At 38.3% G+C, this 24,604-nt stretch overlaps 1 protein-coding gene across 1 annotated transcript; it reads right to left on the bottom strand.

Annotated features, from left to right (window-relative positions):
* Nucleotides 1-22: 22 nt before the first annotated feature.
* Nucleotides 23-22,510, bottom strand: LOC142209042 (heat shock cognate 71 kDa protein-like). The gene is made up of 9 exons (XM_075277979.1): nucleotides 22,384-22,510; nucleotides 7,852-8,063; nucleotides 7,553-7,758; nucleotides 7,007-7,159; nucleotides 6,370-6,925; nucleotides 4,093-4,295; nucleotides 3,790-3,988; nucleotides 3,027-3,259; nucleotides 23-2,181 (listed from the first exon to the last, which is right to left on the bottom strand). Exons 2-9 carry the CDS (start codon nucleotides 8,054-8,056, stop codon nucleotides 1,993-1,995), a joined length of 1,944 nt encoding a protein of 647 aa, XP_075134080.1. The 5' UTR covers nucleotides 8,057-8,063; nucleotides 22,384-22,510; the 3' UTR covers nucleotides 23-1,992.
* Between the last annotated feature and the right edge of the window lie 2,094 nt (nucleotides 22,511-24,604).

Here is a 24,604-nt window from a genome sequence, read left to right as displayed (position 1 = left end):
TAAGGAGAGGCGCGGCGTGGTGTTGTGTATACGGCTTTTATTACTACAGTGGTTGATGAGTAATTTGGCACAGTCATCCCGCTGGTAAAAGCATCAGAGAGACACAATACAAAACTCCAGAATGGTGAAGGCAGAGAGAACCCCGACGCATGAGACTCCAGATCAATAACAAGATGGGTTGACTGGTCACCAGGAGCCATTCTCAGTGCAAACCCTTAAAGGCACCAGTAGGCGTACTAGTAGTGAGAGTGGACGTTGGCAATGTGTGACTGGTTGGGTAGATTTCAGGGACCTAAAAATACAAGTGTGCACTACTTTGAATAGTGACTAAGTGTTAGTGATAGATGCAGCAGAGCTGAATTCATCATTTTTGGTGGGGCATCATGTGTGTATCCCAATGAATGTTGGGTATTAAAGACCATCAACCAACCTAGTTGAGACCAATAACAAACTCAACACTGCTACATCCAAAGTTCCACTCCATTTGTCAACAATAGAGGAGTTATTGGTTGTTAAGGCGCATCCATGAGGTTGTTCTATCTACCAATACCGTAAGTAGGAAAAATGGGCCTTGAACATGTCTCTGATTTGGGGGCAGGTAGATCTACAGCGGACATAATACTATTAGAACCTAAAGATTTCTGGAGATCTAGCCAATGAAGTCTTCATCTCAATCAAGACTTGCACCAAACATCTAGACCAACAATCACCATACTGTGGCTCTCCATATTCCAAAATTACAAGACCAAAAATGCCCTGACAGCTTGTGGCCAAGGCTGTGCATATAATTGAGAATTCGATAGTTGCCATGTGGCTATCCAGTTGATGGTGGGATCGCTCTTACTAACAATCCCAACTTCAACATGAACAATTTAGGTGATGGTTGGCCAAAATCAGTAAATAATGTCAAGTACTGGATGAAAGTATCCAACATGGCGGATCTGTTTTCAGCAGATTCTAGGCTAGATTTCCAAAGCCGTGGCTATCAGGATATGATGGGAGAATCACAACTTAGAGACTGCTGCTGTAGGACAAAATCATTTTAGCTTTGGCTTGACCTGCCTTGACTTTGTGGAATCCGTAAGAGTGTCAAGAAGATACAATGGTTGTGCTGAGACCTTCGAAGACTTGATTTTGGAAATACAGAGATCTATTTTTTATTCCTTTTGGCACCAAGTGACCGATGACCTTGGCAAATCCTCACCTGCTGCCCATGGTGTCACGTCATGTATGGGTACAAGGATATGATGGAACACTATCAGGACACAACATGGCACCCAGAAGATGAATATCTAGATGGAGCATTCCCACCTTTATATAGACATTGAGACACCTAGTATGAAGTGTATCAGTAGTTTCTCCATAATAATTTTGGCTAAAGAACCCAAATGTGATGTGGGAATGGGGTGGTCTAAGGAACAGAATAAAAGTCTAAAAAACAAAGTTGCAATTGACAACATCTCCAAATTAGAATGGACTAGAAGGCCAATGGTAGGTTGGGAAGTCACCTTGACTTGTTGTTATCTGGGAGAAGTAGAGCAGTGGAAGGTTCACGTTTTGGTTTACCCTAGCCTGTATGACCAATGTAGCTGCATTTTTAAGATTTTTTTTTATATCTTTGGCAAAATAAATCTGGAACCTTCTTGGAACATGTATAAGAGAAACCCTATAGGGTTCAGCATCTCTATGATGCCGGTCATGGCTGCCATTCTTCGATGGTATATTGTAACATCCAAAGTTCAAGGTATGGAAGACGTTTGTCTCAGACAATAGAAAATAAAGGACCCGGGATCGAAAGTCTTAAACACAGCGACAAGTACTTGGTAGAACAGAGTAGAGTACACACTGCATAAATACCTATAGGGTGGAAGGTGGCCGCAGGCTACACTGGTCATATGAAGATATAACAGTCTGCTTGCAGGATCTATATAATGATGACTATTGAGTGTGTCGAATAGGGACTGTGCCGTGAAATCTGCTTTACGTAGGTTCTTAATCGACTTCTTCAATGGTGGGTCCAGAAGATCCACCTCCTGTGCTTCCCCCAGCTCCAGGGAAACCACCTGGCATCCCACCGGGCATTCCAGCCCCACCAGCTCCTTGGTATAACTTGGTGATTATTGGGTTGCAGAGGTTCTGCAGCTCTTTCTGTTGATGTTCATATTCTTCTTTCTCAGCCATCTGAAAAATAGGCAAAGATAGGCAATGGCGTGTGAGATTTAACCACTGAAAAAGGAATTAGAACATGTCCTCCAACTGCCCCCAGAACATCTCCTCCAACCTATGTCTATACATTCCACCTGGTCAGCCAGTACCCTGGTTGGCACTGATGAGGGGCAATAACCTCGAAACATTTGTCTCTTCCTTTTGGAGGAGATCTGGTTTGGCTTCAATCCAAGGTCATGTCTCTAGGTTTTTGAGAAAACCTGCTTATCTCATGATACACCTATGTGGACATGTCCAACCAAGGGGACAAGTAAGGGAGTACATAGCTGTATGTGAGTGCCAGAGGTGAGACTCACCTCTATCCAACATTGATAGCATATACTATGGATAAGCCACAAATGGGAATACTGCTTTAACTGTATCTTCTACTGGATTTGGTAAGTGGCCACTGGACCTGCTCCACATGGGAATAACCAAAGCCTTCTAAGACCAAACCCATAGATGGGGTTACTAATAAACAACGCAAATCCTTAGATTTGGTTGCACGTAGTTAAAAATTTCCTGGAGCTTGAATGTGCCACTCCTTGTATTTGCAAGTTCCCAAAGAACTTGCTTTCGACTTACTTGACATCACACCTGGGCAGATGACCAATGAGATAATCTTGGCAGATGAGACAATATAATATTAATTGACTTGTAAATTTTATGAATGGTTTAGAAATGTCTTAAAATAGGAAGATAAGAGTTCAGGGCCGGGCAAGTATCTTGTCTTGAGGCTTTCCTCGGGGATTCACCCTGAAAATACTCTACAAAATATGCATCCAGTTACTTAGAGTCCTATTACAAGGAGGAGCACTCACTTGGTTTCTGTCCAACCAGGAGATGACCTCATTGCACTTGTCTAGGATCTTCTGCTTATCCTCTGGGCTTATTTTGTCTTTCAGCTTCTCGTCTTCAGCTGTGCTCTTCATGTTGAAGGCCAAAGACTCCAGCGAATTCTTGGCAGCAATCTTGTCTCTCTGAGCTTCGTCTTCAGCTTTATATTGGTCCGCCTCTTGGACCATGCGCTCAATCTCCTCCTTGCTCAGGCGGCCTGTAATACACATTATAGCATTAACCTTGGTTTTATCCTAGGAGTCTATATGAGCAGGAGCGGAGACTCGCTATGGCTTGGGGTATTGAAAGTAAAGAGATGCAATTAACTTCAAATATTGTAGTTTTCATATTGACCTCTAGGTGTCAACACAGATTACCATCCTGGAACCATGGCCTCACTTTACAGGCTGTTGTAAAACAGGATCCTATTGTCTTTTTATCACATTTCAACCCCATTTTATGACTGTTCTTCAGCCAAGCAGTCAACCAAGTCCAATCCCACCTCTGGATTCATGTCCTCCACCTAAGCCCTTACAATGGGAATGTGGCCTACAATGCACATGGCATCATAGATAGATAGATAGATAGATAGATAGATAGATAGATAGATAGATAGATAGATAGGAGATAGATAGATAGATAGATAGATAGGAGATAGAGATAGATAGATAGATAGATAGATAGATAGATAGATAGATAGATAGATAGATAGATAGATAGATAGATAGATAGATAGATAGCACATACCTTTGTCGTTGGTTATGGTGATCTTATTTTCCTTGCCGGTGCTCTTGTCTACAGCAGACACATTCATAATCCCATTAGCGTCAATATCAAATGTCACCTCAATTTGAGGAACCCCGCGAGGAGCAGGTGGAATTCCGGTCAACTCAAACTTCCCGAGAAGATTGTTGTCCTTGGTCATCGCTCTTTCACCCTCAAACACCTATAAACAAAGATTTATGTTATTGGTTGTGTTGACCATGGTCACCCAACCATTAATGTGAAAGTAGCATCAAAATGGTTGCAAAGGGCAACATCACCGCTTACCTGGATGAGGACACCTGGCTGGTTGTCAGAGTAGGTGGTAAAGGTCTGGGTCTGCTTGGTGGGTATAGTGGTGTTACGTTTGATGAGCACGGTCATGACTCCTCCAGCGGTCTCAATGCCAAGAGACAAAGGAGTCACATCCAGTAACAGAAGATCCTGAACGTTCTCAGACTTATCTCCAGATAAGATTGCGGCCTGAACAGCTAAGGAAAGAGCAATGGACGCAAGAGTCAGCGTCATCCTAAATAAATGTGAATAACATGGTGAGAAATCTACGAATCGTAGGTGAGGATATCTCAGGTTCTCAAAGAAAAGGTCTCCATCCCCAGATACAAGAATTGTGACATCTTAGTATAGAAATTAACCAAATATACAAAATTTGGGAATCTGTAAATTTTCTCCAAGATAAAACCCATTGGACTCTTAATAAACGTACTTGAAGCATTTATATATTTATAGTGGGAGGTCCTTGTTCCGGATCCTGATCCTCATCTCTAGCTCAGAGTGGAGATCAAACCACTTTGGAACAAACAAGATTGTTCTTGGATTTTCCAATAGGTTCAGCTTTAACCCAAGGGCATCAATGTACTCCATGTGACTGCTGAAGCCCAATCCAAGGCCTCAAAGGTCCATCGAGGACATGACATCACTCAGGAGGGCAAAAGAGGCCTGAAGAAGATCCCAATGGAGCACCAGATGCTTCTCACGTCCCCTGGGCCTCTTCTCTCTCTCTCTCTCTCTCTCTCTCTCTCTCTCTAGAGTATCTCCACTGGTCTAACCAACAAAGACAACCAACCCATTGATGGGGACACTGTGTAAGACTTAGTTTTATGGTTGTCCTGCAGAGAATTTGATGAACCCTTCTAACAACTGGAAATTCCTTTAAGATATTTTGGGTACTCTTGGACGATCCCTTTAGACTTGATCCCTCAGTAACAGGACGTTCTACCTAGTCCCCTAATGTCACATGTCCCTGTTCCCATTTCTAGCTGTCGCACCACAATTTCCCTGTTGCCATAACAAACCCTTTGCATAAACCGGTTCCTGTTATTTCACCAAATAAATTGATATAAAACATTGAGTAACCTTGGAAATTCTTATTTTCGGCAGAGATTTGGAAGAACGTCATGTCTTTCCCGTCTTTATGTATGAAGATGTTTTCAGAATTCTGGTGCTTGTCCTTGGAATGGATCATGGATAGATGAAGCGGAATCTGACTGTTTCGCTCGCGCTATAAAATTGCTGCAGTGTAGGGGTGGGAAATTTTTGGGTCCATCTATGTAGGACATGTCCAAATACACTCACACAGGGCATGTCATCAAGAAGATCTAATGGGTTATTTGTAGGGTTGAGCCAATCTTGAGATTTCAGGATCGATTTTATAATCCAATTTTCGGTCATTTTCCAGCCGATCCCGATCATGAAATTTGCTCAATTGCCGATCGGAATCCGATCTTTTGCAATCCCGATTAATCAACCCTAGTCAATGCCTCTCTATGGGAAAAGTCACTTTTAGGGTGGAGCCGATCTTGAGATTTCCAAATCCGATTTCCAATTTGGAATTTTCTCAATCGCTGATCGGAATCTGATCTTTTCCGATCCCTCAACACTAGTTATTTGTAAGTCCTCCCATAAGATAAACCCACTTACGTCAAGGACGGGCTCAAAGGTTAAGCCTACCCCACTGTAGACCCTGGCCAGCACCGCGCTCCTAATTCATGATGATCAGGAGATCATCCATGGTTCCCAGGCCCCACCAGTAACTCATCAGGGCACCTCGTTGGTTATCAGTAGGGTCCGAGGAGTAATCGGTCTTAGGACTGACACCATGTAGAGGCCGGAGGCAGTATACTGTGTGGTGGATATACTTTGTAGGGGGCCACAAGGGCATTATACTATGGTAGGGTCTCAGCTGAGGCATTATACTGTGTGTGGGCCATGAGGGGGCATTATATGGGACATAGTGGCCCCAAAGGGGGGGGGGCAATGTACTGTGTTTTGGCCATTGAGGGGACATTATACTGTCAGGGCACATTTAGATGACAATATACTATGTGGTGGCACTAGAGAGAATCATACTGTGTGTGGAGATGTTACTCACGTTCCCCTACCTCCTACTTAGCTGAGCCCCCCAAAAAAACCCACCATACTGGGTTGGCTTATTCTGGACCTGGCATTGTGATGGATCAGAACATCCCTGATATAGTGCACTAGGGTAATTTATTAAAAAAATAATAATTTGGGAAGTGAAAGTTGTAAAATATATGGCGATCTCACCAGCTCCGTAGGCCACAGCCTCATCAGGGTTAATGCTCTTGTTCAGTTCTCTTCCATTGAAGAAATCCTGCAGAAGTTTTTGTATTTTTGGAATGCGTGTAGATCCTCCAACCAAAACAATATCGTGAATTTGGGCCTTGTCCAGCTTGGCATCTCGAAGGGCTTTCTCCACTGGCTCCAGAGTGCCACGGAAGAGGTCGGCATTGAGCTCCTCGAAACGCGCCCGAGTTAGAGAAGTATAAAAGTCAATACCCTCAAAAAGAGAATCAATCTCAATACTGGCCTGAGTACTGGAAGACAGGGTACGCTTGGCACGCTCACAAGCTGTACGCAGACGACGTATGGCGCGCTTGTTCTCGGTGATATCTTTCTTGTGTTTACGCTTGAACTCGCCAACAAAGTGGTTAACCATACGGTTGTCAAAGTCCTCACCGCCCAAGTGAGTGTCACCAGCTGTAGACTTTACCTCAAAGATGCCATCTTCAATGGTAAGTATGGACACATCAAACGTGCCACCACCAAGATCAAAAATTAGGACGTTCCTCTCTCCACCGACCTATAGGTAGAAATTGTGGAATATTTAGTATCAGCCAGGACTTGGTTTTAAGTAGCGTTGAGAAGTCCATGTTAGTGTTACCTTTTTGTCCAAGCCATAAGCAATGGCAGCAGCAGTGGGTTCATTGATGATACGTAGGACGTTGAGTCCTGAGATGGTCCCAGCATCTTTGGTGGCCTGTCTCTGGGAATCATTGAAGTAAGCTGGGACTGTGATCACCGCATTATTGATCGTCTAGGAAAAAGATCACATGTTAGTAGACATAGACAGTAGGAGAAGAACAAGTCAAACTTTGAAACCTCGGGCCACACCAACCCCATCCAAAAAGGAAAGCCAAAATGAGTATCCGGTGCTTTTTGACACCGTTGTGATGGTGGAAACAGATAGGGTCAACTATAGATGGAAGACGTCTCCATGGGATCCACTAAGGCCTACACTTGAGAACGTCACTCCTGCTCCTCAGAAGATAACTGGACATTATGCCTTCAAAAAGTTTCTTTATCTGTTGTTTCTTCCATGGCAGTCTTACAATCCGATCCCTCAACACCACCGACTCCATCTTGGAAAGCCATCTCTACTTCTACTGATAATGGGCCAATTTATGGGTCACGGAGAACATGATCTCACCTTTCCAAGGTAGGCTTCAGAGATCTCTTTCATTTTTGTCAGGACCATGGAGGAGATCTCTTCAGCATAGAACGACTTGGTCTCTCCTTTGTATTCCACCTGAACCTTGGGTCTCCCTCCATCGTTTATGACTGAAAATGGCCAGTGCTTCATATCAGAATGTACAATGGGGTCATCGAAGCGTCGGCCGATAAGACGTTTGGCATCTGTAACACCAAGAAGAATATGTCACGTTAAGCTTTTAGCATATGATCGCAATACAACATTGGTCGGGAACTCATCGGAGGGGTAATACTCACCGAATACTGTGTTTGTTGGGTTCATAGCCACTTGATTCTTTGCTGCATCCCCAATGAGTCTCTCAGTGTCGGTGAAGGCCACATAACTGGGCGTGGTGCGATTACCCTGGTCATTGGCGATAATCTCCACCTTGCCATGCTGGAAGACGCCCACACATGAGTAGGTGGTGCCCAAGTCAATACCAACCGCTGGACCCTTTGACATTTTGCCTCTGAAAAAAATGGATAAATTCAATCATTGAGCCCTACATGATCCGGTCCCATCATTTTCAGCATTACAGAGGTCACCCGTGATAGGTCCTCCAAAGAACGTTGTACATATCCTATGTGTTCCTCTGTTCTGTCTCTTGCTCTATGTTCACATCTACATCATGTGCAGTCTAACTAGTGGTTGGTAAATCAGGAGGTCTATGTTCCATCATCTAGGACCATCTCCAGGGAGGTCTACGCTCCATCATCTAGGACCATCTCCAGGGAGGTCTACCCTCCATCATCTAGGGCCATCTCCATGGAGGTCTACACTCCATTAACTAGGACCATCTCCAGGGAGGTCTACGCTCCATCATCTAGGACCATCTCCAGGGATGTCTACGCTCCATCATCTAGGACCATCTCTAGGGAGGTCTACGCTCCATCATCTAGGACCATCTCCAGGGAGGTCTATGCTCCATTATCTAGGACCATCTCCAGGGAGGTCTACGCTCCATCATCTAGGACCATCTCCAGTGAGGTCTATGCTCCATCATCTAGGACCATCTCCAGGGAGGTCTACGCTCCATCATCTAGGATCATCTCCAGGGAGGTCTATGCTCCATCATCTAGGACCATCTCCAGGGAGGTCTACGCTCCATCATCTAGGATCATCTCCAGGGAGGTCTACGCTCCATCATCTAGGACCATCTCCAGGGAGGTCTACGCTCCATCATCTAGGATCATCTCCAGGGAGGTCTATGCTCCATCATCTAGGACCATCTCCAGGTATCCATTTATCTCATTAGCCCAGTGTTTGTGCTGTACGGTGGAATATCTGTATGGTACATACCGTCATGTAGTCATAGATAATATTAGTATTTGTTTAGACTGTCAGGAAGGGTGATAATATTATTTACAATCAGATAAACTAGGGCAACACATCCTGGCACATGGAGGGGAAAATGACAACCCTGCCTGTCACACCCAAAACCCAAACAGTGCACAAGACCGAACCTCCAACAAAAACACTGAATATATCAGAAAGTATGAAGTGCAGGAAAATGACATACCCAGGAACAAAGAGGATACACATCAGCATACAGCTCTGGAGTATAATACAGGATAAGTAATGTAATGTATGTACACAGTGACTGCACCAGCAGAATAGTGAGCGCAGCTCTGGAGTATAATACAGGATAAGTAATGTATGTACACAGTGACTGCACCAGCAGAATAGTGAGCGCAGCTCTGGAGTATAATACAGGATAAGTAATGTAATGTATGTACACAGTGACTGCACCAGCAGAATAGTGAGAGCAGCTCTGGAGTATAATACAGGATAAGTAATGTAATGTATGTACCCAGTGACTGTACCAGCAGAATAGTGAGCGCAGCTCTGGAGTATAATACAGGATAAGTAATGTAATGTATGTACACAGTGACTGCACCAGCAGAATAGTGAGCGCAGCTCTGGAGTATAATACAGGATAAGTAATGTAATGTATGTACACAGTGACTGTACCAGCAGAATAGTGAGCGCAGCTCTGGAGTATAATACAGGATAAGTAATGTAATGTATGTACACAGTGAGTATACCAGCAGAATAGTGAGCGCGGCTCTGGAGTATAATACAGGATAAGTAATGTAATGTATGTACACAGTGACTGTACTAGCAGAATAGTGAGCGCAGCTCTGGAGTATAATACAGGATAAGTAATGTAATGTATGTACACAGTGACTGTACCAGCAGAATAGTGAGCGCAGCTCTGGAGTATAATACAGGATAAGTAATGTAATGTATGTACACAGTGACTGCACCAGCAGAATAGTGAGCGCAGCTCTGGAGTATAATACAGGATAAGTAATGTAATGTATGTACCCAGTGACTGTACCAGCAGAATAGTGAGCGCAGCTCTGGAGTATAATACAGGATAAGTAATGTAATGTATGTACACAGTGACTGCACCAGCAGAATAGTGAGCGCGGCTCTGGAGTATAATACAGGATAAGTAATGTAATGTATGTACACAGTGAGTATACCAGCAGAATAGTGAGCGCAGCTCTGGAGTATAATACAGGATAAGTAATGTAATGTATGTACACAGTGAGTATACCAGCAGAATAGTGAGCGCGGCTATGGAGTATAATACAGGATAAGTAATGTAATGTATGTACACAGTGACTGTACTAGCAGAATAGTGAGCGCAGCTCTGGAGTATAATACAGGATAAGTAATGTAATGTATGTACACAGTGACTGTACCAGCAGAATAGTGAGCGCAGCTCTGGAGTATAATACAGGATAAGTAATGTAATGTATGTACACAGTGACTGTACCAGCAGAATAGTGAGCGCAGCTCTGGAGTATAATACAGGATAAGTAATGTAATGTATGTACACAGTGACTGTACCAGCAGAATAGTGAGCGCAGGTCTGGAGTATAATACAGGATAAGTAATGTAATGTATGTACACAGTGAGTATACCAGCAGAATAGTGAGCGCGGCTCTGGAGTATAATACAGGATAAGTAATGTAATGTATGTACATAGTGACTGTACTAGCAGAATAGTGAGCGCAGCTCTGGAGTATAATACAGGATAAGTAATGTAATGTATGTACACAGTGACTGTACCAGCAGAATAGTGAGCGCAGCTCTGGAGTATAATACAGGATAAGTAATGTAATGTATGTACACAGTGACTGTACCAGCAGAATAGTGAGCGCAGCTCTGGAGTATAATACAGGATAAGTAATGTAATGTATGTACACAGTGACTGTACCAGCAGAATAGTGAGCGCAGCTCTGGAGTATAATACAGGATAAGTAATGTAATGTATGTACACAGTGACTGTACCAGCAGAATAGTGAGCGCAGCTCTGGAGTATAATACAGGATAAGTAATGTAATGTATGTACACAGTGACTGTACCAGCAGAATAGTGAGCGCAGCTCTGGAGTATAATACAGGATAAGTAATGTAATGTATGTACACAGTGACTGTACCAGCAGAATAGTGAGCGCAGCTCTGGAGTAAAATACAGGATAAGTAATGTAATGTATGTACACAGTGACTGTACCAGCAGAATAGTGAGCGCAGCTCTGGAGTATAATACAGGATAAGTAATGTAATGTATGTACACAGTGACTGCACCAGCAGAATAGTGAGCGCAGCTCTGGAGTATAATACAGGATAAGTAATGTAATGTATGTACACAGTGACTGCACCAGCAGAATAGTGAGAGCAGCTCTGGAGTATAATACAGGATAAGTAATGTAATGTATGTACCAAGTGACTGTACCAGCAGAATAGTGAGCGCAGCTCTGGAGTATAATACAGGATAAGTAATGTAATGTATGTACACAGTGACTGTACCAGCAGAATAGTGAGCGCAGCTCTGGAGTATAATACAGGATATAGCTCTAAATAGCTTTGAGATGACTCAGCCAAGGGTCCCAATGGCTAACACTGAAGAGAACAAGATGAAATCTAATTTGTCTGTGTATTGTGAAAGAACTCGGTACCATAATCTACATAATATCCCTGCCCTTACATATTGTGCTGCATTCTAAATTCTACAGTTGAGCTTGCTGTGACTTCAGAATAATAACATTAGGTGGCGCTGTAGAACTAGTGAGGAACAGATCCAGATTGCCATTCAGGGTTTGGAGAGGGGTCAGACGTTTACTGTTCAGCTCAGGCTTACAGCTAGTGAGAGCTTTCCTTGACTCAGCAGCCTCCGGGCATTGTGCACTATTCATATGGGTCTAGATTCACTGCATGGTCAGCCAGACACATTGTAGTGGTGGACATCAGTGGTCACTGGTGGGGTTACCGGTGGGATTACTGGTGGGAATTACTGATGAGCTGAGTGACCGAAACCATATCATGAAATGGTAAAAAAATTAAAGGAAATAAACTATAAGCGCATGCAATTCTGCCAATCTCCTTTAGTCCTAACTATGAGACTTTCTTAATTACTGGCTGTTTGAAAACTTCCAGTGTCCTAAACCCTGCACAGCAGCTGGTATCTATTATAGGGTGTCATCAGGACGGTATTATAAAATAATAGGTTCATAGGATTAGTCACCCACAGCAGAGTCACCCAAGGGTGCCCAAAGTGTGTAGGTGTCAATTACAGCGCGGCGTCAGAAAACCCGAGTCTCCAGAAACCATCACCTCAAATCACTGGGAATAGATCAGTAGATACCATCATGTGAGGTTCAGCTGGAAGGAGTCACCGAAATACTGTGTACTACAGACATAGGGGAGGGCGGGAATATACCAGAATCAGCGAAGGATTGGCTGCTCCTCAACAGGACAAGATATTACACACAGAAGCGTCAAAGTATACTGACATACAGAATAGGAGTCAGGGAAATAGCACCGCCTAGTGGGAGACCAACGTATCTTATTTCTATAGGAGCAGTATTATAGTAGTTATATTCTTGTACATAGGAGCAGTATTATAGTAGTTATATTCTTGTACATAGGAGTAGTATTATAGTAGTTATATTCTTGTACATAGGAGTAGTATTATAGTAGTTATATTCTTGTACATAGGAGTAGTATTATAGTAGTTATATTCTTGTACATAGGAGTAGTATTATAGTAGTTATATTCTTGTACATAGGGGCAGTATTATAGTAGTTATATTCTTGTACATAGGAGGTAGTATTATAGTAGTTATATTCTTGTACATAGGGGCAGTATTATAGTAGTTATATTCTTGTACATAGGAGTAGTATTATAGTAGTTATATTCTTGTACATAGGGGCAGTATTATAGTAGTTATATTCTTGTACATAGGGGCAGTATTATAGTAGTTATATTCTTGTACATAGGAGCAGTATTATAGTAGTTATATTCTTGTACATAAGCGTAGTATTATAGTAGTTATATTCTTGTACATAGGAGCAGTATTATAGTAGTTATATTCTTGTACATAAGCGTAGTATTATAGTAGTTATATTCTTGTACATAGGAGTAGTATTATAGTAGTTATATTCTTGTACATAGGAGTAGGATTATAGTAGTTATATTCTTGTACATAGGAGGTAGTATTACAGTAGTTATATTCTTGTACATAGGAGGTAGTATTATAGTAGTTATATTCTTGTACATAGGAGGTAGTATTATAGTAGTTATATTCTTGTACATAGGAGGTAGTATTATAGTAGTTATATTCTTGTACATAGGAGTAGTATTATAGTAGTTACATTCTTGTACATAGGAGGTAGTATTATAGTAGTTATATTCTTGTACATAGGAGTAGTATTATAGTAGTTATATTCTTGTACGTAGGAGCAGTATTATAGTAGTTATATTCTTGTATATAGGAGTAGTATTATAGTAGTTATATTCTTGTACATAGGAGGTAGTATTATAGTAGTTATATTCTTGTACATAGGAGGTAGTATTATAGTAGTTATATTCTTGTACATAGGAGGTAGTATTATAGTAGTTATATTCTTGTACATAGGAGGTAGTATTATAGTAGTTATATTCTTGTACATAGGAGTAGTATTATAGTAGTTATATTCTTGTACATAGGAGGTAGTATTATAGTAGTTATATTCTTGTACATAGGAGCAGTATTATAGTAGTTATATTCTTGTACATAGGAGGTAGTATTATAGTAGTTATATTCTTGTACATAGGAGTAGTATTATAGTAGTTATATTCTTGTACATAGGAGCAGTATTATAGTAGTTATATTCTTGTACATAGTAGTAGTATTATAGTAGTTATATTCTTGTACATAGGAGTAGTATTATAGTAGTTATATTCTTGTACATAGCAGGTAGTATTATAGTAGTTATATTCTTGTACATAGGAGTAGTATTATAGTAGTTATATTCTTGTACATAGGAGGTAGTATTATAGTAGTTATATTCTTGTACATAGGAGGTAGTATTATAGTAGTTATATTCTTGTACATAGGAGGTAGTATTATAGTAGTTATATTCTTGTACATAGGAGTAGTATTATAGTAGTTATATTCTTGTACATAGGAGCAGTATTATAGTAGTTATATTCTTGTACATAGTAGTAGTATTATAGTAGTTATATTCTTGTACATAGAAGCAGTATTATAGTAGTTATATTCTTGTACATAGGAGTAGTATTATAGTAGTTATATTCTTGTACATAGGAGGTAGTATTATAGTAGTTATATTCTTGTACATAGGAGGTAGTATTATAGTAGTTATATTCTTGTACATAGGAGGTAGTATTATAGTAGTTATATTCTTGTACATAGGAGGTAGTATTATAGTAGTTATATTCTTGTACATAGGAGTAGTATTATAGTAGTTACATTCTTGTACATAGGAGGTAGTATTATAGTAGTTATATTCTTGTACATAGGAGTAGTATTATAGTAGTTATATTCTTGTACATAGGAGTAGTATTATAGTAGTTATATTCTTGTACATAGGAGGTAGTATTATAGTAGTTATATTCTTGTACATAGGAGGTAGTATTATAGTAGTTATATTCTTGTACATAGGAGGTAGTATTATAGTAGTTATATTCTTGTACATAGGAGTAGTATTATAGTAGTTATATTCTTGTACATAGGAGGTAGTATTATAGTAGTTATATTCTTGTACATAGGAGCAGTATTATAGTAGTTATATTCTTGTACATAGGAGGTAGTATTATAGTAGTTATATTCTTGTATATAGGAGCAGTATTATAGTAGTTATATTCTTGTACATAGTAGTAGTATTATAGTAGTTATATTCTTGTACATAGAAGCAGTATTATAGTAGTTATATTCTTGTACATAGGAGTAGTATTATAGTAGTTATATTCTTGTACATAGGAGGTAGTATTATAGTAGTTATATTCTTGTACATAGGAGTAGTATTATAGTAGTTATATTCTTGTACATAGGAGTAGTATTATAGTAGTTATATTCTTGTACATAGGAGGTAGTATTAGGCTGTATTCACACAGAGTAACGCCAGGCGTTTTTTGTGTGTTTTTTGCACATAGCGCCACGTTTACGCCGCGTAGCGCCGCGTTAACGCCGCGTATACGCCGCGTTAACGCCGCGCTATTTAGCGGTGGCATTGCCCGGCGTTAACGCGGCGTAAACGCGGCGCTATGTGCAAAAAACACACAAAAAACGCCTGGCGTTACTCTGTGTGAATACAGCCTTATAGTAGTTATATTCTTGTACATAGGAGGTAGTATTATAGTAGTTATATTCTTGTACATAGGGGCAGTATTATAGTAGTTATATTCTTGTACATAGGAGCAGTATTATAGTAGTTATATTCTTGTACATAGGAGCAGTATTATAGTAGTTATATTCTTGTACATAGGAGCAGTATTATAGTAGTTATATTCTTGTACATAGGAGCAGTATTATAGTAGTTATATTCTTGTACATAGGAGCAGTATTATAGTAGTTATATTCTTGTACATAGGAGGTAGTATTATAGTAGTTATATTCTTGTACATAGGAGTAGTATTATAGTAGTTATATTCTTGTACATAGGAGCAGTATTATAGTAGTTATATTCTTGTACATAGTAGTAGTATTATAGTAGTTATATTCTTGTACATAGGAGTAGTATTATAGTAGTTATATTCTTGTACATAGCAGGTAGTATTATAGTAGTTATATTCTTGTACATAGGAGTAGTATTATAGTAGTTATATTCTTGTACATAGGAGGTAGTATTATAGTAGTTATATTCTTGTACATAGGAGGTAGTATTATAGTAGTTATATTCTTGTACATAGGAGGTAGTATTATAGTAGTTATATTCTTGTACATAGTAGTAGTATTATAGTAGTTATATTCTTGTACATAGGAGGTAGTATTATAATAGTTATATTCTTGTACATAGGAGTAGTATTATAGTAGTTATATTCTTGTACATAGGAGCAGTATTATAGTAGTTATATTCTTGTACATAGTAGTAGTATTATAGTAGTTATATTCTTGTACATAGAAGCAGTATTATAGTAGTTATATTCTTGTACATAGGAGGTAGTATTATAGTAGTTATATTCTTGTACATAGGAGGTAGTATTATAGTAGTTATATTCTTGTACATAGGAGGTAGTATTATAGTAGTTATATTCTTGTACATAGGAGGTAGTATTATAGTAGTTATATTCTTGTACATAGGAGTAGTATTATAGTAGTTATATTCTTGTACATAGGAGTAGTATTATAGTAGTTATATTCTTGTACATAGGAGGTAGTATTATAGTAGTTATATTCTTGTACATAGGAGGTAGTATTATAGTAGTTATATTCTTGTACATAGGAGTAGTATTATAGTAGTTATATTCTTGTACATAGGAGGTAGTATTATAGTAGTTATATTCTTGTACATAGGAGCAGTATTATAGTAGTTATATTCTTGTACATAGGAGGTAGTATTATAGTAGTTATATTCTTGTACATAGGAGCAGTATTATAGTAGTTATATTCTTGTACATAGTAGTAGTATTATAGTAGTTATATTCTTGTACATAGAAGCAGTATTATAGTAGTTATATTCTTGTACATAGGAGTAGTATTATAGTAGTTATATTCTTGTACATAGGAGGTAGTATTATAGTAGTTATATTCTTGTACATAGGAGTAGTATTATAGTAGTTATATTCTTGTACATAGGAGTAGTATTATAGTAGTTATATTCTTGTACATAGGAGGTAGTATTAGGCTGTATTCACACAGAGTAACGCCAGGCGTTTTTTGTGTGTTTTTTGCACATAGCGCCGCGTTTACGCCGCGTAGCGCCGCGTTAACGCCGCGTATACGCCGCGTTAACGCCGCGCTATTTAGCGGTGGCGTTGCCCGGCGTTAACGCGGCGTAAACGCGGCGCTATGTGCAAAAAACACACAAAAAACGCCTGGCGTTACTCTGTGTGAATACAGCCTTATAGTAGTTATATTCTTGTACATAGGAGGTAGTATTATAGTAGTTATATTCTTGTACATAGGGGCAGTATTATAGTAGTTATATTCTTGTACATAGGAGCAGTATTATAGTAGTTATATTCTTGTACATAGGAGCAGTATTATAGTAGTTATATTCTTGTACATAGGAGCAGTATTATAGTAGTTATATTCTTGTACATAGGAGCAGTATTATAGTAGTTATATTCTTGTACATAGGAGCAGTATTATAGTAGTTATATTCTTGTACATAGGAGGTAGTATTATAGTAGTTATATTCTTGTACATAGGAGTAGTATTATAGTACTTATATTCTTGTACATAGGAGTAGTATTATAGTAGTTATATTCTTGTACATAGGAGTAGTATTATAGTAGTTATATTCTTGTACATAGGAGTAGTATTATAGTAGTTATATTCTTGTATATAGGAGTAGTATTATAGTAGTTATATTCTTGTACATAGGAGTAGTATTATAGTAGTTATATTCTTGTACATAGGAGCAGTATTATAGTAGTTATATTCTTGTACATAGGAGTAGTATTATAGTAGTTATATTCTTGTATATAGGAGTAGTATTATAGTAGTTATATTCTTGTACATAGGAGCAGTATTATAGTAGTTATATTCTTGTACATAGGAGGTAGTATTATAGTAGTTATATTCTTGTACATAGGAGGTAGTATTATAGTAGTTATATTCTTGTACATAGGAGCAGTATTATAGTAGTTATATTCTTGTACATAGGAGGTAGTATTATAGTAGTTATATTCTTGTACATAGGAGGTAGTATTATAGTAGTTATATTCTTGTACATAGGAGGTAGTATTATAGTAGTTATATTCTTGTACATAGGAGCAGTATTATAGTAGTTATATTCTTGTACATAGGAGTAGTATTATAGTAGTTATATTCTTGTATATAGGAGTAGTATTATAGTAGTTATATTCTTGTACATAGGAGTAGTATTATAGTAGTTATATTCTTGTACATAGGAGCAGTATTATAGTAGTTATATTCTTGTACATAGGAGGTAGTATTATAGTAGTTATATTCTTGTACATAGGAGGTAGTATTATAGTAGTTATATTCTTGTACATAGGAGGTAGTATTATAGTAGTTATATTCTTGTACATAGGAGGTAGTATTATAGTAGTTATATTCTTGTACATAGGAGGTAGTATTATAGTAGTTATATTCTTGTACATAGGAGGTAGTATTATAGTAGTTATATTCTTGTACATAGGAGGTAGTATTATAGTAGTTATATTCTTGTACATAGGAGCAGTATTATAGTAGTTATATTCTTGTACATAGGAGTAGTATTATAGTAGTTATATTCTTGTATATAGGAGTAGTATTATAGTAGTTATATTCTTGTACATAGGAGTAGTATTATAGTAGTTATATTCTTGTACATAGGAGCAGTATTATAGTAGTTATATTCTTGTACATAGGAGGTAGTATTATAGTAGTTATATTCTTGTACATAGGAGGTAGTATTATAGTAGTTATATTCTTGTACATAGGAGCAGTATTATAGTAGTTATATTCTTGTACATAGGAGTAGTATTATAGTAGTTATATTCTTGTATATAGGAGTAGTATTATAGTAGTTATTTTCTTGTACATAGGAGTAGTATTATAGTAGTTATATTCTTGTACATAGGAGTAGTATTATAGTAGTTATATTCTTGTATATAGGAGTAGTATTATAGTAGTTATATTCTTGTACATAGGAGTAGTATTATAGTAGTTATATTCTTGTACATAGGAGTAGTATTATAGTAGTTATATTCTTGTACATAGGAGTAGTATTATAGTAGTTATATTCTTGTATATAGGAGTAGTATTATAGTAGTTATATTCTTGTACATAGGAGTAGTATTATAGTAGTTATATTCTTGTACATAGGAGTAGTATTATAGTAGTTATATTCTTGAATATAGGAGTAGTATTATAGTAGTTATATTCTTGTACATAGGAGTAGTATTATAGTAGTTATATTCTTGTACATAGGAGCAGTATTATAGTAGTTATATTCTTGTACATAGGAGTAGTATTATAGTAGTTATATTCTTGTATATAGGAGTAGTATTATAGTAGTTATATTCTTGTACATAGGAGCAGTATTATAGTAGTTATATTCTTGTACATAGGAGGTAGTATTATAGTAGTTATATTCTTGTACATAGGAGGTAGTATTATAGTAGTTATATTCTTGTACATAGGAGCAGTATTATAGTAGTTATATTCTTGTACATAGGAGGTAGTATTATAGTAGTTATATTCTTGTACATAGGAGGTAGTATTATAGTAGTTATATTCTTGTACATAGGAGGTAGTATTATAGTAGTTATATTCTTGTACATAGGAGCAGTATTATAGTAGTTATATTCTTGTACATAGGAGTAGTATTATAGTAGTTATATTCTTGTATATAGGAGTAGTATTATAGTAGTTATATTCTTGTACATAGGAGTAGTATTATAGTAGTTATATTCTTGTACATAGGAGCAGTATTATAGTAGTTATATTCTTGTACATAGGAGGTAGTATTATAGTAGTTATATTCTTGTACATAGGAGGTAGTATTTTAGTAGTTATATTCTTGTACATAGGAGGTAGTATTATAGTAGTTATATTCTTGTACATAGGAGGTAGTATTATAGTAGTTATATTCTTGTACATAGGAGGTAGTATTATAGTAGTTATATTCTTGTACATAGGAGCAGTATTATAGTAGTTATATTCTTGTACATAGGAGTAGTATTATAGTAGTTATATTCTTGTATATAGGAGTAGTATTATAGTAGTTATATTCTTGTATATAGGAGTAGTATTATAGTAGTTATATTCTTGTACATAGGAGTAGTATTATAGTAGTTATATTCTTGTACATAGGAGCAGTATTATAGTAGTTATATTCTTGTACATAGGAGGTAGTATTATAGTAGTTATATTCTTGTACATAGGAGCAGTATTATAGTAGTTATATTCTTGTACATAGGAGTAGTATTATAGTAGTTATATTCTTGTACATAGGAGTAGTATTATAGTAGTTATATTCTTGTATATAGGAGTAGTATTATAGTAGTTATATTCTTGTACATAGGAGTAGTATTATAGTAGTTATATTCTTGTACATAGGAGTAGTATTATAGTAGTTATATTCTTGTATATAGGAGTAGTATTATAGTAGTTATATTCTTGTACATAGGAGTAGTATTATAGTAGTTATATTCTTGTACATAGGAGTAGTATTATAGTAGTTATATTCTTGTACATAGGAGTAGTATTATAGCAGTTATATTCTTGTATATAGGAGTAGTATTATAGTAGTTATATTCTTGTACATAGGAGGTAGTATTATAGTAGTTATATTCTTGTACATAGGAGGTAGTATTATAGTAGTTATATTCTTGTACATAGGAGTAGTATTATAGTAGTTATATTCTTGTACATAGGAGTAGTATTATAGTAGTTATATTCTTGTACATAGGAGTAGTATTATAGTAGTTATTTTCTTGTATATAGGAGTAGTATTATAGTAGTTATATTCTTGTACATAGGAGTAGTATTATAGTAGTTATATTCTTGTACATAGGAGCAGTATTATAGTAGTTATATTCTTGTACATAGGAGCAGTATTATAGTAGTTATATTCTTGTACATAGGAGCAGTATTATAGTAGTTATATTCTTGTACATAGGAGTAGTATTATAGTAGTTATATTCTTGTACATAGGAGGTAGTATTATAGTAGTTATATTCTTGTACATAGGAGCAGTATTATAGTAGTTATATTCTTGTATATAGGTGTAGTATTATAGTAGTTATATTCTTGTACATAGGAGTAGTATTATAGTAGTTATATTCTTGTATATAGGAGTAGTATTATAGTAGTTATATTCTTGTACATAGGAGTAGTATTATAGTAGTTATATTCTTGTATATAGGAGGTAGTATTATAGTAGTTATATTCTTGTACATAGGAGTAGTATTATAGTAGTTATATTCTTGTACATAGGAGTAGTATTATAGTAGTTATATTCTTGTATATAGGAGTAGTATTATAGTAGTTATATTCTTGTACATAGGAGTAGTATTATAGTAGTTATATTCTTGTACATAGGAGTAGTATTATAGTAGTTATATTCTTGTACATAGGAGTAGTATTATAGTAGTTATATTCTTGTATATAGGAGTAGTATTATAGTAGTTATATTCTTGTACATAGGAGTAGTATTATAGTAGTTATATTCTTGTACATTGGAGTAGTATTATAGTAGTTATATTCTTGTACATAGGAGCAGTATTATAGTAGTTATATTCTTGTACAAAGCTGCGGTATTTTTTAGTTATCAGGATAGTATAATTGATATTTCCCACATGATGTTCTCCATTACGCACTTTGTACAGGACGTCCCAGTCTGGTTCTTTCTACCATGAAGAACAATATTGAATAATATCTTATTAAGGTACTAGTACATGCAGTGACGGGCGCGGTGTCCAGTACATACTTTCTCTACAAATCCCGAAACACTACATGTACCAGCAATACACTGACATTATGACAATGCTTATAGTCAATCTGCAAGAACAACCTGAACTGTAATTAGAAGTTCTATGCAGATTTACATAGGACTGCAGATAAACTTTTAATGCTATTTTTTGAATTCACTGCACTAACTCAGCTCTGCTACATCTGATGTATTATATAGATATGGATGAATATATGCCATTACTATATATAGTGTAACATATGTCATCGCTCCATGGGGTAAGATCATGTAGTCCAATAACCTGCAGTCCTATATAAAGCGATATAGATTTGGGATCTCACTGTGCGGTGACACATGACAAACTCACCTCTACTACATTTGCAAATTTAAGGGTATTCCTAGACCTATAGAAGTTTCTTTGGAGGTGTTTGGTCCAGTGACACAGAGCCCAGACCTGAGTATTAGAAGGGCCCACAGTCTAAACTTGTGCACAGCAGTAACTTTCATATGTGGCCGGAACGTTCTCCCCCCAATACTTAAAGGGACAGTAACCCTGAACCCTAAGAGTGCAGCAGCATTGTAATAGTGGCTGACAACAGAGAACAACAGCTCGGTCAATGGCATCAACTTTGGCTTCTACTTTGCAAAATTTGGTGTCACAAAAAAGTGTGATAGGCCATGCAGCAATGTAAGGGTTAACAACCCCGCAAGCAGCGCTTACACAACAACCCGTCACTACGTCACGTCTCCTATGCGTGTGGATGTAGCAGAGCTGGATTTGTCCTCTAAGTTTTGGAGCAATGCAATAGGTTTATTTGCAGTCCTACGTAAAACCAGGACAGATGACAAAGTCTGCTCTGCTGCACCCACACGTAGCCCCTGGCCCTCGATCCGTCCGTCTGCACCTCACCTGTGCCAGTGCCCTCAGATATCGCCTGCTGTCTGCCTGCGGACTCCCTCTATATAGACGGCCGCACAGCTGTGACGGATTCAGAAGCTTCTAGATGTCCCTGTATCCTCCGCACCCTCCCCTGCTGCCCCCCCTCAGCGGCTGGCAGTCACGCAGGCACACACTACAGATAGAGGGAGGGCGAGCCCAGGACCAGAACAGAATTTTCTGGATTTTGGCATCGATTTCTCAGATAGTCGCCACGCCCAAACTGGCTTCGTACGGCCATGGATTGCACAAGTGGAAGTTTATGCAGGCCAAAAAACTGAGACCCCCGGAGGCCAGACACGAGACCTAGACAGATGTAGCAGAGCTGAATGTGCTATACACTACTATGTATCACTTACTATCTATGGTATTAGGAAGGGGTGCAGCTAAACCGGCTGCAATAAAGTAACTGATCAACGTACAGCACAGGGCAACCCCATAGACAAAGTCAGCTCTGCTACATCTATACAGACGCAATGAAGCGGTGCGTTTGATTTAACCCTACGTATTACCAATTCAGTTGTAGACAAGTCTGCTCTCTACATCCAGGATGTCACATGTTTCCTGACACAGAGGCAGGGCCTGCTTATCTTATGTCACCACGAGCTGTGACCAACAACAAACTCAGCTCTGCTGCCTCAATGTTAATCCCTGTGGAGATGGAAAGAGGGGAGGTCACCACAGTGTTCTGGAAGTGACCGTCCTTCTAGACAAACATACAATTGCCCCTCACTGAATTGCCTGCCCTGTCGTCACCACTAGGGGGAGTCACTCAATATAAAACTTCCATTGGGTTCAGTACTAGCTATATTCATTACTGAGCGCACCCTAGTGGTGACTGCAATCCCCTGCAAATAGTAAACTCCCCCTAGTGGTGACTGATCTGTACATAGTGAGCTCCCCCTAGTGGTGACTGTATAAACTGTATGTAGTGAGCTCCTCCTAGTGGTGACTGTATAATCTGTATGTAGTGAGCTCCCCCTAGTGGTGACTGTATAAACTGTATGTAGTGAGCTCCTCCTAGTGGTGACTGTATAATCTGTATGTAGTGAGCTCCCCCTAGTGGTGACTGTATAATCTGTATGTAGTGAGCTCCTCCTAGTGGTGACTGTATAATCTGTATGTAGTGAGCTCCCTCTAGTGGTGACTGTATAATCTGTATGTAGTGAGCTCCTCCTAGTGGTGACTGTATAATCTGTATGTAGTGAGCTCCCCCTAGTGGTGACTGTATAATCTGTATGTAGTGAGCTCCTCCTAGTGGTGACTGTATAATCTGTATGTAGTGAGCTCCTCCTAGTGGTGACTGCATAATCTGTATGTAGTGAGCTCCCTCTAGTGGTGACTGTATAATCTGTATGTAGTGAGCTCCTCCTAGTGGTGACTGTATAATCTGTATGTAGTGAGCTCCCTCTAGTGGTGACTGCATAATCTGTATGTAGTGAGCTCCCTCTAGTGGTGACTGTATAATCTGTATGTAGTGAGCTCCCTCTAGTGGTGACTGTATAATCTGTATGTAGTGAGCTTCTCCTAATGGTGTCTGTATAATCTGTAGGTAGTGAGCTCCCCCTAGTGGTGACTGTATAATCTGTATGTAGTGAGCTCCCTCTAGTGGTGACTGTATAATCTGTATGTAGTGAGCTCCCTCTAGTGGTGACTGTATAATCTGTATGTAGTGAGCTCCCTCTAGTGGTGACTGTATAATCTGTATGTAGTGAGCTCCCCCTAGTGGTGACTGTATAATCTGTATGTAGTGAGCTCCTCCTAGTGGTGACTGTATGTACTGAGCTCCCCTTAGTGGTGACTGTATAATCTGTATGTAGTGAGCTCCTCCTAGTGGTGACTGTATAATCTGTATGTAGTGAGCTCCTCCTAGTGGTGACTGTATAATCTGTATGTAGTGAGCTCCTCCTAGTGGTGACTGTATAATCTGTATATAGTGAGCTCCCTCTAGTGGTGACTGTATAATCTGTATGTAGTGAGCTCCTCCTAGTGGTGACTGTATAATCTGTATATAGTGAGCTCCTCCTAGTGGTAACTGTATTATCTGTATGTAGTGAGCTCACTCTAGTGGTGACTGTATAATCTGTATGTAGTGAGCTCCTCCTAGTGGTGACTGTATAATCTGTATGTAGTGAGCTCCCTCTAGTGGTGACTGTATAATCTGTATGTAGTGAGCTCCTCCTAGTGGTGACTG

This window comes from Leptodactylus fuscus, chromosome 6 (genome assembly GCF_031893055.1).
Source record: "Leptodactylus fuscus isolate aLepFus1 chromosome 6, aLepFus1.hap2, whole genome shotgun sequence".
Lineage (NCBI taxonomy): Eukaryota > Metazoa > Chordata > Amphibia > Anura > Leptodactylidae > Leptodactylus > Leptodactylus fuscus.
This window is presented reverse-complemented; position numbering and strand designations above follow the sequence as displayed.

Bases quoted from the DNA above. Each gene is read 5' to 3' on its own strand.
- LOC142209042 (XM_075277979.1), bottom strand. From the start codon at position 8,056: ATGTCAAAGGGTCCAGCGGTTGGTATTGACTTGGGCACCACCTACTCA. The intron at 7,160-7,552 runs GTGAGATCATGT...TCTTTTTCCTAG, and splicing joins CTGAAGCCTACCTTGGAAAG to ACGATCAATAATGCGGTGAT. The intron at 3,989-4,092 runs GTAAGCGGTGAT...CTTTGTTTATAG, and splicing joins AGCCAGGTGTCCTCATCCAG to GTGTTTGAGGGTGAAAGAGC.